Consider the following 25,308-nt stretch of genomic DNA (forward strand, 5'->3'; position numbering starts at 1 on the left):
TCTCTAACTTTAAGTATCAGCTGTCAGAGCAGCTTACCGATTGATCACTGTACCTATACACAGCCAATCTGTAAATAGCACACCCAACCACCTCATCCCCATATTGTTATTTATCTTCTTGCTCTTTTGCACCACAGTATCTCTACTTGCACATCATCATGTGCACATCTATCACTCCAGTGTTAATGCTAAATTGTAATTATTTCACCTCTATGGCCTATTTATTACCTTACCTCCCTACTCTTCTACATTTGCACACTCTGTACATAGATTTTTCTATTGTGTTATTGACTGTACGTTTGTTTGTGTAACTCTGTGTTGTTTTTGTCGCACTGCTTTGCTTTATCTTGGCCAGGTCACAGTTGTAAATGAGAACTTGTTCTCAACTGGCCTACCTGGTTCTATAAAGGTGAAATAAAATAAAATATAATGCTCTCGGAGATAATAAGGACATGCTGAATGTGGTTAATTCATTGAGATAGAAAAAAATTGTAATGACGTACTTATAGTAATTCCATGTAGTCCTGTAAAGAGCAAGTACATTCATATGTGTCCCATTATCAACTGCCTGTTATTACTGTAGGTAGTTATAGCATATTAATCATATCTTAGTCGAGACCAGGTGACTCATTTCCTTACTACAGGTCTATCTCTAAGCTGTAGGAACTGCTCCAGCTCCACCTGCTGGTTCTTTTGTCTCCTCTGTCAATCAGAGCTCCATTATCAGCCGTTCTCAGGTAGCTACTGGATGTGCATGCTTTTGCTCTACACCGAACAAACACTTACCTGTTCCAGAGCATCCATCGTTGTGCAAAACGATACAAACAGAGAATTAAGTCCATATATATCTGAAACAACAACAATTACAAGCATTTCGCTACACCGCAATAGCATCTGCTAAATATGTGTATGTGACCAATAAAATTGATTTGATGTAAGCCTAATGCCAGTGAATATCAGCAGCTGATTTAATTACAGTACCTACTTTTGTTATTATAATTCAATCCTTTATCTATTCAACCCGTGACTGTAACCTCCTCCGGAAAATGAAAGTTCATTCAAGTGGTGATTTTCAGGAAGAGATATAAACAAAAATATGTTCACATTCCTCCAGACTTAATGGAATCTCCCATGAGGATATGTATGTAGTAAGTGAACGACCGAGTCGACAGTAAATTAATTGCTGGATCCACCCAGTTGCCAAGGTGATAGCCACAAGGAATTTATTGTTTCAGAAATGTGTTGTTTTTGCAGTGCTGCTGGCTATGTTGGATAAATTGACCGTATCAATTATGCACTGTGACTGTTACAACCACTAGAGAGAGCCATTTAGCTCTACTCCAGCAGTGGCAGTCAGAATTGATTTCATGCCCAGCAAAGGTTAGTGGACTATACTCCACTCCGTGGGGAAGGGAGTTTCTAGTTACTCCATCAACGGAGTAGAGCAGAGTCCAGGCATTGTGGAATTCAGCTTTGACTACATCGATACGTCAAAAAATGTAAATTGCTAAATGCCTACTGTGTACCTATGTTTGTCCTCTGTAGTTGCGTGCCTTTGCTGAAACCCATACATTTTCAATAAACGTTAACCAAATACAATCAACAGTTTCCTTGTTGAGATTCAATTGGCACATAACGTAGTTGCCATTTTAGAGCAACGGCAATGAGCAAACACTCGGTGGTTGTATTTGGATTTCAGCAAACAAAGGCACGCAACTACAGAGGACAAGCGTAGGTACACGGTAGGTGTTTCACAATTTAAATGTTTTGAAGTATTGACCTTGGGCGAATCGATGTAGTTGGTGCTAGATCTCACAAAGCCTGGTCTCTGATCCACTCTGTTGGAGTCGTCAGAAATGTCTTTCACCGTAGAGTTTAGTACGCTAAGCAAAGGTATGCTCAATTGGCTGTTGGTTTATTAGTTTGTATTTTATAATGATTTAACTAGGCAAGTCAGTTAAGAACAAATTCTTATTTACAATGACAACCTACCCCGGCTAAACCCTCCCCTAACCCGGACGACGCTGGGCCAATTGTGCGCCGCCCTATGGGACTCCCGATCACTACCGGTTGTGATACAGCCCGGGATCAAACCAGGGTCTGTAGTGACGCTTCTAGCACTGAGATGCAGTGCCTAAAACCGCTGCGCCACTCGGAAGCCCAGTAGTATCTTCCCAGTAGTATCTTCTCCTTTGATAAAACTAGGATTTAATCCTGTGTCAATTTGCCTGTCGACCACTGTTATTTTCAGAGGGCACCCAATTTCCATAATTTCCCAACTCTAAACTCATTGTACTGATTACTGAAGCTTGCCGCAGAATGCTCACCAAGCTAAATTATGTTGCGTAGAGACCATCATTATCAGAACCTAAAAGGAGGAAATTATGTCCTACATCATAGCTGCTCAAAGATATAGATGAGGAGCAACACTCATAATGTACAGTTTTTGTTTAAAAACCTGACAGACATAATCTGATAACCAACAGTTTTCTAGACAGCTTTGTGGAGCAACAAAATAATATTAATATCAGTATAATATGGTATTCAATATGATTAATATTAATAAAATAAAACACATGAATAAGATAATTTACACCCATATAGATGTTATTTGGCTCATGTATAATGGTCAGTTTTCCAAAATGAAAACCAATAGTCTGCCCCTGGGCAAGGCAGTTAACCCACTGTTCCTAGGTCGTCATTGTAAATAAGAATGTGTTCTTAACGGACTTGCCTAGTTAAATAAAGGTTAAATATAATTTTTTAATCCAAAAGTAATTTTGCCTACACAGGGTTGAAATTGGATTGAATAGCAACACTATGGAGTAGTCTGTGATTGGCCTTGGTTGGCGCATGCGCAGTGGGATATACGGCAAACTTGTGGAAGTTGGGAATTCGCCATGAAGCTTTATCAAAAGGTGTTGCGTGCGGCTCGAGAGAGCACTGGAAAGTGAACTTTTGGAATAGCGTGAAGGTTGCCCTTCAAGAACTTGACGCCTGTGAAGTTATTCTTTTTGAATTGGGTAAGTTTTTTAAAAAGTTTTTTTTTTTTACGTGAAAATGTGTATTTCAGTTATAACGGACCAGTTTTTTTGGTACTTTGATGGTCAATTGTGTGGTTTGTATGGGTTAAATTTAGTCTGCGCCATTGGATTATATATGGCCAAAAACAGTCGTTTTTCTATTCAATTGAAAAACAATGGAGAAGATTTGAGACCAACTTTCTTGGAAAGTTATTTTCTCATTGATTTACGATACTGCTGTGCACAGCTGTCAGTACGTTAATCAGTTGATGAGACGGCAAAAGCTTTGGCAAGCTGAGGAAAACAATGAATGGGCAACAGTTTGATACATTTTCACCTTTACCACAACTCGTGATTATGGTTACAGTGTAGCAATGAGCAATCACATCACTAATATTAAGAAGTGTTGCATACCACTGAAGTTTTTACATAATGGTCAGTGGTGTAAAGTACTTAAGAAAAAATACTTAAGGAGTTTTTTGGGGGTGTATCTGTACTTAACTATTTATATTTTCGATAACTTTTACTTCACTAACGTTATATTCCTAAAGAAAATAATGTACTATTTTCTAATTACATTTTCCCTGACACCCAAAAGTACTCGTTACATGTTGAATGCTTAACAGGACAGTAAAATGGTCTAATTCACACAATTCTCAAGATAACATTCCCGGTCATCTCTACTGCGTCTGATGTGGCAGACTCACTAAACTCATGCTTCATTCGTAAATGATGTCTGAGTGTGCTTCTGGCTTCTGGCTATCTGTAAATAAAACGGTGCTCTCTGTTTTGCTTAAAATAAGGAATATGAAATTATTTATACTTTCACTTTTGATACTTAAGTACATATTTGAGCAATTACATGTACTCTTGTTAAGTATATTTAAAACCAAATACTTTTAGACTTACTGAAGTAGGATTATACTGGGTGACTTTCACTTTTAGTTGAGTCATTTTCTATTAAGGTATCTTTACTTTTACTCAAGTATGACAATTGGGAACTTTTTTCCACCACTGCATATGGTATGCACACCTCTGGTAGGTAGGTCAACGTTACCTTCAGTTCAGGTAATTTCATTAACTGTAGACCTATTCATAAAGGGGGGGGGGCTTAATTCTTGCAATTGTGGGAGACAAGGACAAGTTAGTTCAACAACGTAATTTGCATTTGGTGAGTAAAAATTGTTAATCTAGAGCCCATGTCAAATTCATTCATTGTGTCCTTACATTTAAGGGCTCATAGTTTTATTGGTATTACTCTGTCGTCTTAAGTTGTCCAGGAAAGAGTGCTCCTTCCTGAGATATTGTCTGTGTCCTGGCTCTTGGCTATCTCTCTGTGTATTGGGTGGGGTGGGGGGACTGAAAGCATAACAAAGGATTTACTCTCAGACAAAGACTTTGGCTCAGTCTGCTGCGCTCAGACCAATTACTGTATTTTAGATGATATATGTATTATTTTTTGGTCAAATGTCCTAAGGATAGCATGCAGTCACATGTATTATACAGTAGTGTATCCAATGACTGCAACATTATCAGGCAAGGATAATCGTTTGAAATCTGTATCATTGCTGCAAGACAACATATTCTTCACCACAAGTCCAGCGGAAAGTTGTTGTCCAAGCCAGGTCCAGCCATAAGACCAGACTTCCAAGAGCTATAGTGACAGCTTTATGTTGACAAATGTGCCCTCCAACCTAATAGCAAGGAGACAATCAACTGTGTGTCTGTCCTTTTGAAGCAAAGGTTTTTCAAGGAAATATCAATGAATCTATTTCAGCATTATGTGCAGGTATGTTTTTTTTAAAACATTTATTTTCCTTAGGCAGAATGAGATTATGATTGCTCCAGATAAAGACTATTTCCTCATTGTCATTCAGAATCCTTCAGACTGAGAGGATCACCTACACCATCTCTTTGCTGTATTATTATTATTCTGTCAGTTGTTTCTCCCTCAGGCAGAGTTGAGTCAGTTCCAGCAGAGGGTTGGTCCTAGTTTGTTGTGGAGAGCAAAGTATTTTAGCATACAGCTCCTTCATCCAGTGTTCAACGGAGTTATTTGACCGACCCAGCTATGTGACGTAATAGATGTCTAGCATCTAGCTTAAAAAACCCTTCCTTCAGCTGCACCCATTCTACCAGATTTTGTCCTGAGGCCGTTCTCCACCATTCAGACCTACTTGCCCTACACATTTCCCTTTCCCTACACTCCATCCATACTTCAGGATGACTACTCCTGTGGTGGTGTATTCTGAGTGGTGGGACAGCTCCTGGGCTCTTGGTCAAACTCAGAATGTTGTGAAGCAGTTTGGGGCATTGCTGGAGTAGACCTGATCCTTGTACTTGACATTTTAATGTGAAGACTTTGTTTTTTTCATTGCATTTGTTGTTGAATTCTTATACACATTTGCATATACAGTAGCCTAAATTCCTGACTGGAATAATGTGCTTTCTGTTCACACTAAACCTCTTTGACAAGATCTTTGGCTTGCGTCACATACCAGTAGTAGCAGGACTCAACAGTGCGACCATTTTATTCACCACCATTTTATTTGAGAAATTAAGGATTCAAGCTTTAAAAACTCAAATATTTTTCATTGTGCCCCTACATTTCTTGGTGTGCTCCTTGTAAAAAGGTCAGCGTAGAGCCCTGAGTAGTAGCTGGGAAAATGACAGTGTGACTGAAAGGAAGACATTTCTCAAGCATGTGACAGGAAGGACTTCCTAACAGGACAAGGCGAAGGTCATCCTGAGTGCAGGGATGCTTTGGCCAGCAGCCAAGTTCACTATATAGCCTAGCCTAACTTCAGAGATGATTGTCTCTGTATTATTTGTGTTCAGCCATGCCAAGCTTTCAGCGCCTGCTTCAAAATCCATATTCAGTCTACAGTGGCAGATAGTCAAACATATGCGCATCATAACTACAGCTAATGATGACTAGCCCCAGGACATACATAGGAAATCCATAATTAAACTGACATTCAGTTTCTTCAGCGTGGCTATTAGTTGGAATGATGTGTATTTGTTATTGCTCCGTTCAGAATTGCAGTGTGTTGAATAATAACACCAGTCTATTTGGAAGGGGTCTTCAAAGACCTCAAGGCCTACAAGTCACCACAACTAAGAGAACAATAAGGCCAGTCAGACATGTAGTAAGATGTCCAACGCAGCATTTTCTCCCTGTACTCTGCCCTGCCTGTGACGTTGCGTAGTTGCTCCCCCCAAGTGTGTGTTTTTGGCTGTAATTTAGTCGGGACATGCGTAAAACGCTTGTGTTCTCTATCCCTCGCTTTCCATGTGACTCTGAGCAGGACAAAGAGCTGTTTGTGTGCCATGTCTACAGAGCCACCCGGCCACCACGACCACAGGGGTGAAGTCCCAGCCTACTATTACAACTGCAACCTGACCTCACTCCAGACATGACAAAAGGACCATTAGACATCTAAGGAAAAGAATCATTCAAACAAGCCAAGGGGTTTGAAATAGTTGGATGCTGTTCAGGAATTGGTGCACGTTTAGTGTAGTTGTATGTTTTTGTTTTGCTTTACATCCTGGCACTGAAGACTGAAAGCGCCTGATGTTGTGTATTTAGGTGCTGTATGGCCAAACCAACATCCAGTACTACTGTTAGGACATTCATAATTTGTATGACTGAAACATTGTGCCATATGGGGTATTTAAATTCTCTACCCTACTTTGAGCCCCCTGTTAAACAACAGCTTACCAGCTGAAGGGGAGACAAGTGCATAGGTCAGTTTAGTTCTGAAGGACACATCTGTGGCACAGCTGGAACTCTATAGCTACGTAGCTATTAGTGTGTATGTGAGGGAGAGAGAGGCTCGTCAATGGGCCAGGCGGTGTGTTTTTCTTTTCGCAAGAGTCGCACCTCCCCCTCCATATCTCTACATCTGGTTCATGTCAAACTATGTAAATAAACCAAAATAATGTCTACCTAATGATTTCAAAGGCAAACCTGAGCCAAATGGGTTAGCTCTCGCTTACAATGCACACATTCAGTAATGAGACCTTACTAGGAGATTTAAACTTGTTTTTTTCTAGTGGTAGACCTTTGTTTTGTCTGATGACAGGGAAGCTTTGAAAAAGAATAACCCGCTGGTTGTTCAGAGGGATTGGCACACAATGTGTAGTGGATTGGTTGTTATCCGTGAGTTAGATTATATTAGGGTAAAACTCCATGGTAATGGAATTACGCTGAAAATCAGATGTTTAACTTTCAAATGTATACCAAACACAAAACAATACATCTCAATTGAGATGGTGTGGGATGAGTTGGACCACAGAGTGAAGGAAAAGCAGCCAAGTGCTCAGCATATGTGGGAACTCCTTCAAGACTGTTGAAAATAATTCCAGATGAAGCTGGTTGACAGAATGCCTAGAGTGTACAAAGCTGTCATCAAGGCAGAGGATGGCTACTTTGAAGAATCTCAAATATAAAAAATATATATTGATTTGCCCAACACTGTTTTACCCCCCCCCCCCCCCCCCCCCCATAGGTTTGATGTCTTCACTATTATTCTGCAATGTAGAAAATAGTACAAAAATAAAGAACACCCTTGAATGAGTAGGTGTGTCCAAACGTTTAACTGGTTGTGTGTGGCAGAGCACATCTGGAAGAGGTTTGAAGGAATCCAGGGGGAGGACTGGTCATACAGGTCACAGAGATGCCAGTGTCAGTTACTGAACTGACACCTCATACTGAGCACTGAACTGCTCTGGAATGAAAGTTTCAATGCCTTACCCACAGTAGAACTGTCTGTGTAGCCTAGAGCCGACGAGTTGCCATTACTGGCAGACAGTACTTTACAAGGCTGCATAGATAACTTTTTCTGTAGAGACTGTGGTTTTAAAACTTGCTTTGGGTGAATCTGCCAGCCACTGAGTGATATAACAGAAATGGAAAACTCTTTGCTCTTCACCATAAAGTGGTACTTTACTGGTTCAGTGAGTCATTGTGAGTAGATGGGCTATGTGGTGTTAATTCCCACTACGCATTTTAGCAAAGACAAAGACAAGCAATACAATTGTACTTGTTTTTCCATTGTGTCCATGGAGCTCTACTTTCAAAAGGTATGCTTCAGTTGATTTCATTAGGTCCTGATTTTAATATTAGATAAAGACCATGTTCTCCTTCTATTATTTAAATGTAAACTGTCCCTTAGAACCAACTTAGGCTGTTTAAAACCAGATATGTGACATCAGTATCGGAGTCAGGAACATAAATTCTAGTGTCAAAATTGACTACAGGATAAATTTGGCCATTTAAGTCAGTCTCATCCCAAACTGAGTTTTGTAAGTTTGTCACGACTTACTGGGGGGTTGGGTATGGATTACAATCATCATGCCCACTAACACGAGAGAAGCAGCTGTACTGATTGCACTCCATCAGCTGCCCACGCTCTATCCAATCATAGCAACCAGAACCTCCAGACAGTGAGAGAGACCTGCCCATTACACAGCGCCTCAGACTGGTTTACATAAGACCACACATTGTTAAAATAACCCTTGGCCCTAAGTCCTTTATGGAGTGGCCACTTGCTGATAGTTTGGTGTCAATCATTTGAGTCTGCCACTTTTTGGGGCAAAATGAGAATTGAGACTGACAGAGTGCTTTTGATATAGTGTATTATCAATATTCCAAAACCCATCGATGAGCATCTTGTATCCCCCCTGTAACCTGTTTTGTAACATGATTCCCTATGAAACACTGCCAGACAGACACATTCTGGTAATAGATGTTGAGAAAGGTGTAAAAAAAACTAGACGCACCGAAGCACACACCTTGCCAGTGACTTGATAAGATGAATGTGGCTCACTGTACCTGCTAGCTACTACCTGTTACATAGCGTCATTGACAAACACAGAGTTGGAACTTAGCTAGCGAGTGATTTTGGGCACTGATAAACAGCACGTAGCTTGTACTTTAAAGCGATTCCATGGTAACAGAATCGAGCTTTGGTTCTGTTTCTTTACTTTTAAAATGTATGCCAAACAAAAAACATTGATTTCAAAGTTTAACAAACCATACAACACTATGCCCAGGGACTACTTTCAACAACTTCTACAGAAATATTTACAACAATGAATTTAGTGGAGGAACTGTGCAGATGCAAACTTTGGTAATGGAATTATGGTCATATCTCCTTCAGGTTTTTCTGCAATCACGTTCCCCCAAAACGCTGTTAAATAAATGCTCCAAATGAATATTCAAAGATAGCTGACACCCTACTCATTCTGCACGTATGACATGGCACATTGAAAAAAATCTCTCTTGGTTATTGATCTATAGTAAGTGAAGTGGATATACACCGAGTAACGGAAGTACATCATGGGTCCCTGATCTGTACTACACGGAAATGAGTGATGCACCGATTACATTTTTGTCCGATAAGATATCTGATATTTTCCTTGCCAAAAAAACAATAGCGAAAACTGATATGAAACTTTTTTGCAGCCTTTTAAGCATTCTAGTACAGTAAAATAATTAACACACACACATGGACGCAGTGGTCTAAGGCACTGCATCTCAGTGCAAGAGGCGTCACTACAGTCCCTGGTTCGAATCCAGGCTGTATCACATCCGGCCGTGATTGGGAGTCCCATAGGGCGGTGCACAATTGACCCAGCGTCGTCCAGGTTTGGACCGGGGTAGGCCGTGATTGTAAATAATAATTTGTTCTTACCTGACTTGCCTAGTTAAATAAAGGTTTTATTACACACAGTTATTTTGTTAGCATTTACGGATGTCCCCATTACCAGTAAAAAAATTTATCAAAACCTATTTCTTTTACTTACTTGCTGTGCTGTTTTGTTATTATTTTGTTCAGTCGTTTCATTCTCAACCAGGATTTCATCAAATCAATTTATTTGTCACATGCGCCGAATACAACAGGTGCATCATTAATTTCCGTGTAGTACAGATCAGGGATCTGACAGTGAAATGCCCTTAACCAACCATGCAGTTAAGAAAATCCCTAAAAAATGTGAGATATAAGAATAACAAATAATTAAGAGCAGCAGTAAATAACAATAGTGGGGTTATTTACAGGGGGCACCGGTACAGAGTCTATGTGCGTGGGGCACCAGTGTCGAGGTAATTATGTACATGTAGGTAGAGTTGTTAAAGTGACTTTGCATAGATGATTACAGAGAGTAGTAGCAGCAGCAGCATTTTGTGCGGGGGCAAATGCAAATAGTCTGGATAGCCATTTGATTAGCTGTTCAGGAGTCTTATGGCTTGGGCGTAGAAGCTGTTTAGAAGCCTCTTGGACCTGGACTTGGCGCTCCGGTACCGCTTTCCGTGCGGTAGCAGGGAGAACAGTCTGACTAGGGTGGCTGGAGGCCTTGACAATTTTATGGGCCTTCCTCTGACACCGCCTTGTATAGAGCACATTAATGAGCATGCAATACGACTTTCCTCAGTACAAAATCCTCAACAACCCACTGTGCTGTGTCAGACTCAGCAAGCTCATGGGGCTGATATTGCTGGTCCAAATGTCAGTCGTGAAGCTAATAGCAGTGACGCTATTACTGTGTAACTCCGGTAGTGCAACATCTGAAAAATAGCGCACTTGGTATATTAGTGTCTAGTTTGAGAAACGGACTCCTCACAAGTCCTCAACTGGCAGCTTCATTAAATAGTACCCGCAAAACACCAGTCTCAACGTCAACAGTTAAGAGGCGGCTCCGGGATGCTGACCTTCTAGGCAGAGTTCTTCTATCCAGTGTCTTGTTCTTTTGCCCATCTTTTTTTGGGCCAGTCTGAGAAGGCCAGTATCCCAGAGTCACCTCTTCCCTGTGAGGCGTTTGGATCTGGACTCTTCACTTGTGAGGCGTCTGTTTCTCAAACGAGACACTCTAATGTACTTGTCCTCTTGCTTAGTTGTGCACTGGGACCTCCCATTCTTTCTATTCTGGTTAGAGCCAGTTTGCGCTGTTCTGTGAAGGGAGTAGTACACAGTGTTGTACGAGATCTTCAGTTTCTTGGCAATTTCTCGCATGGAATTTCTCGCAAAATCAGCCGTTTCCAGCTATAATAGTCATTTACAACATTAACAATTACACTGTATTTCTGATAAATGTGGAATTTATTTTATTGGACAAAAACGTGCTTTTCTTTCAAAGACAAGGACTTTTCTAAGTGAACTTCTGAACGGTAGTGTCTAGTGAACAGTAGTGTACAGTGCCTTGCAAAAGTATTCGGCCCCCTTGAATTTTTCGACCTTTTGCCACATTTCAGGCTTCAAACATAAAGATATAAAACTGTATTTTTTTGTAAAGAATCAACAAGTGGGACACAATCATGAATTGGAACAACATTTATTGGATATTTCAAACTTTTTTAACAAATCAAAAACTGAAAAATTGGGCGTGCAAAATTATTCAGCCCCTTTACTTTCAGTGCAGCAAACTCTCTCCAGAAGTTCAGTGAGGATCTCTGAATGATCCAATGTTGACCTAAATGACTAATGATGATAAATACAATCCACCTGTGTGTAATCAAGTCTCCGTATAAATGCACCTGCACTGTGATAGTCTCAGAGGTCCGTTAAAAGCGCAGAGAACATCATGAAGAACAAGGAACACACCAGGCAGGTCCGAGATACTGCTGTGAAGAAGTTTAAAGCCGGATTTGGATACAAAAATATTTCCCAAGCTTTAAACATCCCAAGGAGCACTGTGCAAGCGATAATATTGAAATGGAAGGAGTATCAGACCACTGCAAATCTACCAAGACCTGGCCGTCCCTCTAAACTTTCAGCTCATACAAGGAGAAGACTGATCAGAGATGCAGCCAAGAGGCCCATGATCACTCTGGATGAACTGCAGAGATCTACAGCTGAGGTGGGACACTCTGTCCATAGGACAACAATCAGTCGTATATTGCACAAATCTGGCCTTTATGGAAGAGTGGCAAGAAGAAAGCCATTTCTTAAAGATATCCATAAAAAGTGTAGTTTAAAGTTTGCCACAAGCCACCTGGGAGACACACCAAACATGTGGAAGAAGATGCTCTGGTCAGATGAAACCAAAATTGAACTTTTTGGCAACAATGCAAAATGTTATGTTTGGCGTAAAAGCAACACAGCTCATCACCCTGAACAGATCATCCCCACTGTCAAACATGGTGGTGGCAGCATCATGGTTTGGGCCTGCTTTTCTTCAGCATGGACAGGGAAGATGGTTAAAATTGATGGGAAGATGGATGGAGCCAAATACAGGACCATTCTGGAAGAAAACCTGATGGAGTCTGCAAAAGACCTGAGCCTGGGACGGAGATTTGTCTTCCAACAAGACAATGATCCAAAACATAAAGCAAAATCTACAATGGAATGGTTCAAAAATAAACATATCCAGGTGTTAGAATGGCCAAGTCAAAGTCCAGACCTGAATCCAATCGAGAATCTGTGGAAAGAACTGAAAACTGCTGTTCACAAATGCTCTCCATCCAACCTCACTGAGCTCGAGCTGTTTTGCAAGGAGGAATGGGAAAAAAATTCGGTCTCTCGATGTGCAAAACTGATAGAGACATACCCCAAGCGACTTACAGCTGTAATCGCAGCAAAAGGTGGCGCTACAAAGTATTAACTTAAGGGGGCTGAATAATTTTGCACGCCCAATTTGTTTTTGATTTGTTAAAAAAGTTTGAAATATCCAATAAATGTCGTTCCACTTCATGATTGTGTCCCACTTGTTGTTGATTCTTCACAAAAAATACAGTTTTATATCTTTATGTTTGAAGCCTGAAATGTGGCAAAAGGTCGCAAAGTTCAAGGGGGCCGAATACTTTCGCAAGGCACTGTACATGATATAGGTATGCACATCAGCTTTGACATCGGTTTTGCACATCGGCGTTAAACTAGACATCGGGCCGATGCCGACATTTTCAGCTAATATCGTCCGTTACCGATATGTTTGCTGATGTATCGTGCTTCCCTAAATGGAAATACATAATTATGGGAGTAAATTTCATTCTCCTGTTTCACATGTCTGGATAGCAGAGCACAGTAGAGTACAATACAGCAGAGTAGAATACAGCTCGATACAATATACTACTGTACTTTACTGTACTCACTGTACTAGCCAAACTTGTGAAACAAATGTCTATGATAGGTTCAGATTTGGTCCGGTCCATCTGTGGACATTAACATCAAGGCCAGGGAGGACTGACCGACTATCAACTACTTTTTAACGTCCATGGACGTCCGGTGTCGGTCGGTGCTCAGTGGGTGAGTATGCCTGGTTAAAGTAAATGGAAAGAGTGGGAGCTCATAGGTAGGTGTCATAGGGCGGAGCACAATTGGCCCAGGGTCGTCCTGGTTAAGATTTGGCCGGTGTAGGTCGTTGTAAATAAGAATTTGTTCTTAACTGACTTGCCTAGTTAAAGGGTGGTTTCACACTTGGTCCCTTTCAGCCAATTTTTCTTTTTACTCCGTGTGCACGCAGACCTCCCCAAAAGAGCCCCTGAAGCGAACCAAACTGAGTCCATCTCGGTTTGCTTGGATTCCATGGTCCAGGTCCATTTTTCTAGGGGAACCTCCACAGGTCAGGTTTGCTTGTTATTCCGGTACCAAACACTAAACTACTGCAACACTGTTTCCCCTGCCATAACCCCTCCTCATTGGTGCCACAAAAGAGATGATGATGTTGAGAAAAGGTGTGCTGTTTTTGGAGATGGTCAGTTTGGTTCCCTTCAGGGGCTCTTTTGAGGGGTCTGCGTTCCTTTGGCATGTTCACACTGCACCAAAAAATTAAGCACACCACACTGAGTAAAAAAAAAAAGTGCTAGTGTGAAAACACCCTTAAAGAGGACTGGGAGAGGTGACATTAACAGGAGAGGGATGGAGAAGGGCAGAGACTGGGAGATTGTCCAGACTGACTGTTTTAACTCCCTTGGTTTGACCACCAGTCAACAGAAAGACAAAACGGTTATAAGCTGAACATCACAGTATGCCAATAGACGGGAGGGACAGTAGCAGGTGACCCAACTGTGGTTTGTGACTTATAATTTCTCATTGTAGCCAATTCAATTGGAGTAATTCCTTAAATTGTTTTGGGTAATTGCGTTAACAATTTGGCAACGGAATTCCGAGTTGTAATCACTTAATACTTCATAAGTAAAATTGATATCAGTAAAATCATTAACTAATTGGTAGATCTAACATTTACTTGTTAGTTCTGTGAACTTTCATTATCCTCACTCATGAGGGAGAGAAATGTGAAAGTTATTTTTTGTTAAGGAATTGCAAGACACAATATTTCTTAAACTTGGAGGTAAAAAAATGTATCTAAAACTAAATGTGTTGATATTAGTTGGCAGGGGACTTTACATCAACATTGTGTTTTGATGTATTTCTGACTTTGTGGTAGATGTTTTCTAAGACCCTGTTTCCATATGTTAATCAAGAAATCAAAGACTACTTTTGACAAATTTAAGATGAAAAATGTTTATGCCTTAATTTCACAAAAATATAGACTCTTAGCTTTCATTTGACACAATTTGATATGCACCTATGCATTTCAGATGTTGGTGCTCATGGGTCCTTTTCGATGGAAATGTAATGTACAATAGTTTGACAGCTTGCAGATGAGGACGTTGTAGACCTGCTCTAAGAAATCAGTCCTGAGCACACAGCCAAACTTTCCCGACTTGATGCATTGACTTGTTTTTAGGCTACCTTTTTTACTTGAGAAATACTGCACCAAACACCTTAGCTGGATTTCAAATTGTGTGATTAAGACCTCCTCTGCACAAACATCTTAATTACAGATTTCCAATTTGTAAGTCGCTCTGGATAAGAGCGTCTGCTAAATGACTTAAATGTAAATGTAAATATCTTAGTCATTCGGACTATTTTAACGAAGTGGCTGTTGTTGCTACGGTGACTCATGAGGGACAAGTCGTACCTACCAGGGTAGACATGTGAATATAACACACCCACATCAAACCACACCCACAAGACAACTCTGGTTGTGCTTCAGTCATGGCCCCAAACATTTTTATAAGCAATCTTCAAAACGAGGCAAAATATGAATGTGCAGTTGCCCTTTTAATGTATTTACATCATATGCAAACTGTTATTGTCTCTCCCTATTAAATATGTCATTTGAGACTGGAGTAATACTAATTTGCTAATCCAGTATGTTTCATTTCATTTACTGTGACCTCAAGCTATGAGACTGATTGAGAGAAGCCGAAGGGGTAAAAGAGGATGAACGCTAAAGAAGTTATATGATATCTTGTCAACTTTGCTGATCTTTAATCTCGCATAGAAACGTTTGTGCCAAATCCTGTCTCAGAAGCATTCGACCTACTGAATTACTATGTTAAAGGAACTAGAGCTTGCCTGCTTTTAGTGCATTTACCCTTTCTTTAGGCTCCTTATTAGTTTCATTTTACTATCCCAGAGAGGGAACGTTCATGTTTGAATTCTTAAAACTGCTGTTCCAGTTAGAAACATGTCCACGTTTTGGGTGTCCCTCTTGGGGTGAGACAAACGGCTGACCAAATAAAGCTTCCCCCTCCCTGGAGTGGGATGGCTCTCCGTCAGAAGGAAATGCCTTGGGAGGAAAAAGCAATGGCACTAAAGACGTCAGCATGTTTCGGTTCGGCAGGCGCCTAGCAAAACTCGGCTAACCGAACGAGTGTGCTCACATGCGCTCTTATAAGAAAAAGCGGCAATAGTACGGTTTGTCCAGCTTGAGATGCCGTAGCCAATATACACTTCCTCGAAATAGTCTGAATTAATTTTAGACAACTAAAGAAATCTGTCATTGTTTTTGCCGAAGAGATCTTAGTTGCACAAGTTTACATCTAAGGTGTTTGGTGCAGTATTTTTCAGCCGAAAAAGTCAGCAAATAATTAATCTTGACGATAACATCATTCAGATTATTTCAGTTATCAGTTGGCATGTCCAGTGAACAATGATTCTGCTTTGTTTTTTTTTGAAGGGTGTGAACCATCCAAGACAATTGTGTGGGCAGCTTTATAAAACGAATTGTTTTCTGCTGGAAAATGTTTCTGTGTGCGCAACTCCCTCTTCAGTTGCCCTGCCATCGCTGGTACAATTCATCATTGTTTATTGAGTAGTGCAACTGTATAGCAATGTAAGCCTATTTTAAAGGGAATATTACCCATGTAGCCTAAAGGGCCCATGATGGAAGTGGGTGACTGGACACAATGCCCTCCCTGTTGAATGTGCAGGCTCCCTTTCCCAGTCTCTAATAAAGGCCAATTATTTAATTTGGCTCTTTTAGCCCCCCTCTCCTACCCTGAGTTATGCTTCCCTGGACAAGGAGAGGGCTCTCTCTCATTACCCTCCAATTCAATTGACTTTGCGTTGTGATGATTTCATATCCTCTCAGGCTATTTTACATTTCTCTTTTAGATTGTACATTTTTGTTTTTGTGAATTCAATATGTAATAACATTAGACCTACCATGAAAGTGAAGTTGTCTGGTCCATTTAGGTGAATGAGCTGCATGTTGGGTCAGGAGGCTGGGAGTGATGCTTTGCTATGGAAGCTTAGATTTCCAGCCAAGCCAACATGCTGTGGGGAGAGATCCCTGGTAGAATGGGACCATTATTCCAGATAAGAGCCAACTCTCAATCCCCATGACTGGTCTCAGGGAATCTCTGCTGGGGTGAGAAATCACTGTTATGGTTTTGCCTCTGAGAGCTCCTCTTTGTTTTTGACTTGCATGTTGTGGTTACTTACAGTTCACTTCACTCGCAATACCATGGTCCTAGTTTCCTTTCTGGTTTCCTACATTGGAAATCTCCATATGCAAATGTTGGGTAACTGTCTGGCAGTTTACAATCACCTTATCCTCTCTTTTCATTAGGCGGCCCAGTTGCCCCACACCTGCTCCATGGAAACGCCCAATAGGTCCTAAATAATTTCCAAGTAAACACCCAGTCATAGGCTTGAGTCGTGACCCCATTATTAAAGTTAATTGCTGAGGTCGGTACTAAATGCAGTCATCAATGGGGAAGTTGTGAGGCACCAGATTTACAGTATAGGAGAATACATGTAGGAGTAGCTGTTGACTCTGAGGTAGGAGTAGGAGGCTAAGACGCATTTGATTCAGCCAATGCATCGGGGGAGAAATACAACAGTCAATGTCATCATACAACCGTGAATCTTCATGATAGATAATATCTTCTTTAGAAACATTATAATTGGATATATTGTTTAAAAAAAAAAGAGGAATATGATTTCATATTCATCCAAATGTACCAGGGACACAATTATGCCCCCTAACAACAAATACCAGACATGTGCATTGTAATTACACTTGATAACACAAGACATGGGAATTCCCTAATCTCCCATTCACATGGAGGGAGAAAATCCTACATCTTATTTGCAGTTTCATTCTACAACTAACTGTAGGCTAGAACATTATCCTTACTACCAGGAAGTGGCTTACAAATTAAGGTGCATAGAAACGCCTTTCATCAAATATTACTGTAATCATCACTAAAGTTGTAAAACTCTGCTAGTGTTGTAATGTAGGAGGTTCCTGACTCTTGGGTGGTCTCTGTCCACTTTTAGTTCTGTCTGTGTGAAATGTGTAGACTTGAACTACCCATGGGGTTCATGTAATTTACTGCTGAAGTTTTAAAAGCCATTGAAATGCCATTTTCAGACCGATTTTTACAAGCACATCGTCTAACTTGTGCTGTCGTCTTCTGGGCAATGGCTGTTCAGTTTGTCATTGGTCTTTACTTGACACTTCTGTTTTCTTTTCAGATCCACAGTGGGGGGGTGAAGATGATGTCTGACGCCAGCGAGATGTTGGCAGCCGCCTTGGAGCAAATGGATGGGATCATAGCAGGTAACGCGCAAAACTCACACACACTCACATTCTGAACTGTGGGGCTGATCCCCCTCAAATATGTACATAAATGCCTCTTAAATAAGCCCTTGATATCTATCCTCTGGACTAGGGTTCCCATGCTGCTGCTCTTAGGATGTGACTGTGGTACTGGTCTGGGATGTTTCCCAGTGCAGTCCTCCAATATGAGAAAGCAAGACGTTCCATTGTTTCAACAGTGATGGAAACAAATTATTATTCAAGGCCTACTGCTAATATGGTTTGCAGGCATTGCATGCCTCATCCATGGCCTGAAGGGAAGGGAGGGTGGCACGCCTGTTGGGATGGCAATCCTACGTCTTCCATCTGTATTGTATTTGACAGTTTTGTATGTATTTATTGTAGTGGTCATGTACGTGGCTCAGTTCATAAGAGCATGGCACTAGCAACACGAGTTGTGGGTTTTGATTCCCACTTGGGTCACATACTTAAACAAAGTGACTACAGTCCATATATTTTTGTGTCTGCAATGTAAATGGCATGTTACAGTACTGTATTGGCCAATGCAATTTTTGTAGAGCAGTGTGACCCCAGCAACTTAATTTTGGATACAGGTTTACTGTATAAGGGATGCATTTCTTGTTTTGGACTTTATGAAATATTAGCATATTGTTATTGTGTTACTGCACTGTAGGAGCTAGAATACAAGCATTTCACTGCACCTGCTGTAACATTTGCTAATCTGTGTACGCAACCAATACAGTTTAATTTGTTACATACATTCTGTAGTTGACAAACCATGTAAAATCTATAGCTTCACCCAACTTCAATTAAGAGCAGCCAAGATTAAGTTATTCTAAAATGTATTTTAACCGAAGAGAATCATATCAAAAAGTAATGTGAACATTGTGTTGTGAAAGGCAATAACTTTATATGAACATGGCCCCCCTGAGTGGTGCAGTGGTCTAGGGCACTGCATCTCAGTGCAAGAGGCGTCACTATAGACACCCTGGTTCGAATCCAGGCTGTATCACAACCGGCTGTGATCGAGTGTCCTTTATGCGGAGCACAATTGTCCCAGCGTCGTTTGGCCGGTGTAGGCCGTCATTGTAAATAAGAATTTGTTCTTAACTGACTTGCCTATTTAAATAAACATGAATTGCAATATGAAACATGTATTTTTAGATTAGACACAAGTGTCTATGATCTTGTGTGTTGTACTTAGTCAATTGAAAATATGTTTAGTTTTGAACTGCCTTTTTGAGTCTGTTTTGAGTTTTGTACTAAGAGCTGTGAAAATGTACCACATTCTGAGTGACAATTGCACCAAAGCAATAGAAATCGTCAGTCAGACACCAGAGAAGTTTTGGACCTATTATTTTTTTGATGGTAGATGAGCAGAGGGGACAGCTTTATTAAGAGCCCAGGCTTTTCCACTGACTTGTATATTTTTTAGAATTGACCTTTCCAAGAGGGATGGCTGATCACATGACATCCTCCAGTCCCTGTTACCACAGAACCCACTGTGTTCACTCTGTCCCTGGCTGCCTTTTTAGGGAAGACTTGTATATTTATTTATCCCTCTATTTATTTTTCTCTTCTACATTTCTATGAAGGTTGACGGATTATAGTACACACTGGAAACGTGGCTTTTCCAAGTCCAACACACAAGCTTCTGCTCAGGCCTCTTGCACACAATAAAACAAAATATACCAATATCTAATCTGTTATTCTTTGCTTTTAAAATGTGTGGTATGTGATTTTTCAGGACACATTCAGAAATCCACATCTGCAGCGCATCACATGGGTCAATGACATCCCACGTGGTGATATTGTCTTTCATCCTCCTCGTTGAAGGGAATTAGGAGAGGATGGGCGAGGCTCACACTTCCAACCACAGGGCTAAAACTATAGATGTACCAGTCAAGTGTGGACACACCTACTCATTCAAGGGTTTTTCTTTATTTTCACTATTTTCTACATTGTAGAATAATAGTGAAGCCATCATAACATATGGAATCAGGAACCAAAAAGTGTTATTTTAGATTCTTAAAAGTAGCCACCCTTTGCCTTGATGACAGCTTTGTACTCGCTTGGCATTTTCGCAACCGCTTCACCTGGAATGATTTATCCAACTGTCTTTAAGGTGTTCCCACATATGCTGAGCACTTGTTGGCTGCTTTTCCTTCACTTTGTGGTCCAACCCATCCCACCACAATTGGGTTGAGGTCAGGTGATTGTGGAGGCCAGATTATCTGATACAGCACCCCATCTCCCCTTCTTGGTCAAATAGCCCTTACACAGCCTGGAGGTGTGTTGGGTCATTGTCCTGTTGAGAAACAAATGATAGTTCCACCTAAGCGCAAACCAGATGGGATGGTGTATCATTGCAGAATGCTGTGATAGCCATACAGGTTAAGTGTGCCGTGAATTCTAAATAAATCAGTGTCACCAGCAAAGCAACATCACACGACCACCTCCATGCGTCACGGTGGGAACCACACATGTGGAGATCATCCGTTCACCTACACTGCTTCTCAAAGGCACGGCGTTTGGAACCAAAGATCTCAAATTTGATCTCCTCAGACCAAAGGACAGATTTCCACTGGTCTAATGACCATTGCTTGTGTTTCTTGGCCCAAGCAAGTCTCTTCTTATTGGTGTCCTTTAGTAATGGTTTCTTTGCAGCAATTCGACCATGAAGGGCTGATTCACGCGGTCTCTGAACAGTTGACATTGATGTGTCTGTTACTTGAACTCTGAGGCTGCTAACTCTAATGAACTTATTCTCTGCTGCAGAGGATAACTTTGGGTCTTCCTTTCCTGTGGCGGTCCTCCTGAGAGCCATTTTCTGCAACTGCACTTGAAGAATCTTAAAGTAATGATGGACTGTCGTTTTCTGTTTGCTTATTTGATCTGTTCATGCCATAATTTGGACATGGTCTTTTACCAAATAGTGCCATCTTCTGTATACCATCCCTACCTTGTCGCAACACTGATTGGCTCAAACGCATTAAGAAGGAAAGAAATTCCACAAATTATCTTTTAACAAGGCACACCTGTTGAAATGCATTCCAGGTGACTACCTCACAAAGTTGGTTGAGAGAATGCCAAGTGTGTCGAGTGTACAAAGCGGTCAACCACCCTTTGCCTTGATATTAGAAGAATCTCAAATACAAAATATATTCTGATTTAAGACTTTTTTTCTGTTACATGATTCCATATGTGTTATTTCATAGTTTTGATGTCTTCACTATTATTCTACAATGTAAAAAATAAAGATAAATCCTTGCATGAGTAGGTGTGTCCAAACCTTGCCTGGTACTGTACCTACCTGGTACTGTACCTCCCTGGTACTGTATATCTAAGCTTCTAACTTGCTTATTTGTTCCTAACCACCTCTCCTAACCATGGCCCCAACAGGCTCCAAGGCCATGGACTACTCCAATGGGCTGTTTGACTGCCAGTCGCCCACCTCTCCCTTCCTGGGAAGCCTGCGGGCGCTGCACCTGCTGGAGGACCTGCGGGCGGCGCTGGAGATGATGGACCAGGATGAGAGGGAGGGCCTCCGCTGCCAGGTCCCTGACACCACCGCCGACGGCCTAGTGGAGTGGCTGCAGCAGGGACAACTGGTAGGTAACTCCCTCTGCATTTGCAACAGTAAGAAAACAAACACTGTTAATGTTAGTCAGTATTTGTACTATTGTTAGACATGCTCTGGAACAAAGTATTTGTTAAACCTCCCACTTTCTGCTGAATGTGTCAATGTGTAGTTCATACATGCATCGTTTATGAGCGGAATTACTGTCTTACCTCAATCTGCCCCTTGCCATTTGAGTGGCAGCTAGTTAGATGCGCACACAGCAGAGAGAGAGAGAGCAATGATGTGGTACATCAACTTTTGGCTCGCGAGCGCTACTTTCAGAACTGCTGGCTAAAAAGTATACAGAAGTACCGGAGGATCTCTTTAATGCATGAGATATTCCGAATTTGAGTGTAATCATGGAAAATGTATTGCTGATGAGTATTCCACACATCGAAGTACTTTTATTTAGACTAGATTCCTTTTGTGTGATTGCACAGGCAGTGGTCTGCTTTGTGTCTTCACAGCCTTACCTGTTATTTATACCTTCACTCTGTTGATTGTATGGCTATTTTGTGATGACATGCTTTGTGAGTAAGTGTCTCTGGAGCGGTGTCTGAAATGGTTTCCATCCTCTTTACTGGAGATGATTCACAGTGAGGCTCATGTTTTCCTCCCTCAAGCCCTTTCGTTCCCTGTGTGAAATATGAGAAGAGGAGTTCAGTTTTTGATTCAATTGCCACTTTAGTCACACATAAAGCACTTGCATGTGAGAACCCTATTGACCCTCACGTGTCTCTCAAATAACATGCATTTCACATCACCGGCTTTTCTTTTTTTTCTCTCTCTCTCTCCCCAGGGGAAAATCATGTGATGTTTTTTCAATATAGGGATGCTATGACATCTGAATGCTGTATGCTGGCCTTTGAGATGGAGTGGTACATCTTCCATATGACTGGAGGCTGCTCTATTCCTAGGGTCAGGAGTCTTTCCTGGTATGGTGGTAGGGCAAGAAGTTATTCCTGACCATATTTATGGCCTCTAAGCACTTGGCTTTGGTTGTTTGTGATTTCAGACCAACGGAAATGGCTCCGCCATGATCTACCAGGAACGGCTGTCACGGGTGGAGAGCGATAAGGAGTGTCTTGTCCTCCAGGTGTGTGTCACGAGGCCATGAACAAGCAGAGACCAGCTTTAACAAATAGGAAATACCACCCCATATTGAAAAAATGTGAACATTACCAAATACATTGTACGTGCAAACCGTACATTAGCAAGGGTGCTCTGTTTAAAGTGTATTTGATAGGTAGCTGTTGAATTCAGTAGGTTTTACCTATTCATGGTGTGAGTGGAAGACATGCATCATAGAGCATGCTCTTAGATCACTAACCCATACCCTGAAAACAACACGCAGATGACATGTGGCGTGTTATTGAGTGACGACTGTCCCCAGGTGAGTGTTCTCTCAGACCAGGTGGAGGTGCAGGGGGAGAAGATCAGGGATCTGGACATGTGTCTGGAGGAGCACAGAGAGAAACTCGACGCCACTGAAGAAACGCTGCAGCAGGTGAGGCCCCAGCAGGGTTGCAGTGTATTATGGTTATTAGCAGGATGTTCTGTCTTATGAGACAGAACCTTGGGCTCAAGGTATTGGTCAGCCTTTTGATCCAAATGTGTCTTTCTGAATGAACACTGATTAACACACTTAATACACTTCGCTCCTACTCGTTTGTGACTGAATCTGTGACTGTGTCCTGTGCAGGAGCTGTTGAGCAGGTCGACCCTGGAGACCCAGAAGCTGGAGCTGATGACCGAGGTGTCCAGTCTGAAACTGAAGCTGACCACTGTGGCGAGAGATCTCAGGGATAGTGAGGTACACGGATGCATTATGGCGATAGACTCACCCACACAGAGATATCATGTCTTTGGTAGATATTTGGAGTTTTGTTCAACGGCAGGCAGACTTCTTATAATATTAGGATGTGAGTTTATATGAATCTTGGCAGTCACCCAAACATTTAATACCATGCAGAGGTCTGTCTCAGTCGGATGGAGTGGGCCCTGATCCGTCATGCAGATCCTGGACTGGCGGGCAGGGAGTGCCAAAACACTGCCTTGCTCCAGCAGCCATTTCCTCTCATAAAATAATTCATATCCCCTCCAGAGAAGCTGGGAGTCTGACAGTCAGGGTTTCCATACACCTAATCTATGAGCACTGAGCAGGCCTGGGCTGGAGGAATCAGGATATTGGATCCTGAGTTTGGGTTTCCGACACTACTATAACCTAGGGAGAGGTGTGTAGAAAGGCAATGTCTTCCATATATATTTAATATTGCCTTTGTTTAATGTTGGGCTTTGTTGGGCTGTAAATCACACACCCATGAGTCTGATCCATTTCTTCTTTCCTACCCACGGTGCTCTGCGGTTTTTACTCTTGTCTAAATGTATGCGTCGTGAATCATGTAGCACATTCTTGTTTAATGATGATGCATATTTCCTGAGTGCTCCGTCTATACGGTAATTGCTCCAAGGTGCAGGAGTATGTATTATCCATGACATAAAAGCAGTTGTAATGGTAATTGACCATGACGCTTTCTTCAAAATCAAGGATCTGTCTCCATGTTGTAGTGGGCTTCTCTGTTTCTCTCTCTTTCTCTCTCTAAATAATCTTTGGTGCCTCATTGAGGATTTTTCACTCCATAAAAACATCCCCCACAGTTTCCTCCAATAGTCTCAGCTGAGCCCTTGGACATGTGGGTAATGCAGTCTTTTACCTCCCCAGGGGTTGTACCAGGAAGTCAATGACCTGCGGTTCAGGGTGACCGATATGGAGAATGAAAGACTGCAGTGTGAGAAGAAACTTAAATCCACCAAAGTGAGTAGCGTGGCTAAAAATCTGTCTGCAATACGAAGGCCTTAGGTCAGTCCGTTCAAATTAGATTGTGCATGACATATGGTCCACAGATTAAGTTTGACTCCCTCTACACTTTTTCTACATCATGTAGGTACTGAATCTATTGTTCCCTTGTATGTTGGTTATAAATCACTGCTTTCACTCTTAGTAATACCACCTTCCTTCATGGTTCATACCCTTTGTCTCCTCTCCTTTTCTCCTCCTCTCTCACCCCTGCCTGGCTAACTTCTCCCCTGCAACGTGCTAACCTGTCGCAGCCCTAGGAATGGGGCAGGTTAAGGTTCACTGGAGGTGTGGTGCAGAAGTTAACACCCTGTGCTCTGCTCTTCCCTGTCTGTCCTTATGGGCCTCTAAACCTTCCCTCTGTCCATTGACACTATCCATTTTTCCAACTTTCAGCACATTTCCACTTTGACTAAGTTCTCCTACCAGCTAAGTATAAGTTGCAGATTTCTTAACACACTCGTTTTTCATTTCTTCCTGCCCTGATCCACTTAATTGTATGTTAACTGTACATTGATGCTAAAATGTCTTAAACCTTTGGCTAAGTAAGCTAAACTAATGGATGGAACTGAACGGTCACGGATGACCTTCTGCTGGGGATGAACATCCCAATGGAGCTGTTCTTTCTCAGTGGAATGTGAAAGAAACTGACATGTTTACAGTGTGTTTGTATGGTTCTCTGGTTAAGACACCAGTCCTCTGGTAGAATGTATCCTCACTCTAACCTCATTCTGGGTCATACTGCCCTGCAGCACAGTTGGCATCAGACTGGGTTTTTACTTTCAGTTTGGTCAGACTCTGTTGTCTAGCTGGGTTTTTATCAAGATCTTGGCCTGTATTCATAGTGTCCGATACGAAGAATGCTTCTCTAGTATGAGTTTAGCCTTTTAGGTTAAAATGAATGGACAGGGGATCTGATCCTAGATCAGAGGGGTATACGACAATGCAGG

General features: G+C 41.5%; 1 protein-coding gene across 4 annotated transcripts in view; it reads left to right on the forward strand.

Moving 5' to 3' along the window:
• The first annotated feature begins 1,642 nt into the window (after positions 1-1,642).
• Positions 1,643-25,308, forward strand: part of LOC115133004 (liprin-beta-1-like) — a 34,436-nt gene continuing 10,770 nt past the window's right edge. For 2 of the 4 annotated variants that reach the window (XM_029665794.2, XM_065021566.1), the window contains exons 1-7: positions 2,871-3,023; positions 17,795-17,879; positions 21,282-21,490; positions 22,517-22,597; positions 22,895-23,008; positions 23,204-23,314; positions 24,224-24,316. In XM_029665794.2, the coding sequence (XP_029521654.1) occupies positions 17,816-17,879; positions 21,282-21,490; positions 22,517-22,597; positions 22,895-23,008; positions 23,204-23,314; positions 24,224-24,316 (672 nt within the window). In that variant the 5' untranslated portion in view covers positions 2,871-3,023; positions 17,795-17,815. Of the gene's footprint in view, positions 1,743-2,870; positions 3,024-16,530; positions 16,683-17,794; positions 17,880-21,281; positions 21,491-22,516; positions 22,598-22,894; positions 23,009-23,203; positions 23,315-24,223; positions 24,317-25,308 lie in introns of those variants that run through there. The other 2 variants (XM_029665795.2, XM_029665796.2) reach the window with 2 other exon arrangements.

Source organism: Oncorhynchus nerka, linkage group LG8 (genome assembly GCF_034236695.1).
Source record: "Oncorhynchus nerka isolate Pitt River linkage group LG8, Oner_Uvic_2.0, whole genome shotgun sequence".
Classification (NCBI taxonomy): domain Eukaryota; kingdom Metazoa; phylum Chordata; class Actinopteri; order Salmoniformes; family Salmonidae; genus Oncorhynchus; species Oncorhynchus nerka.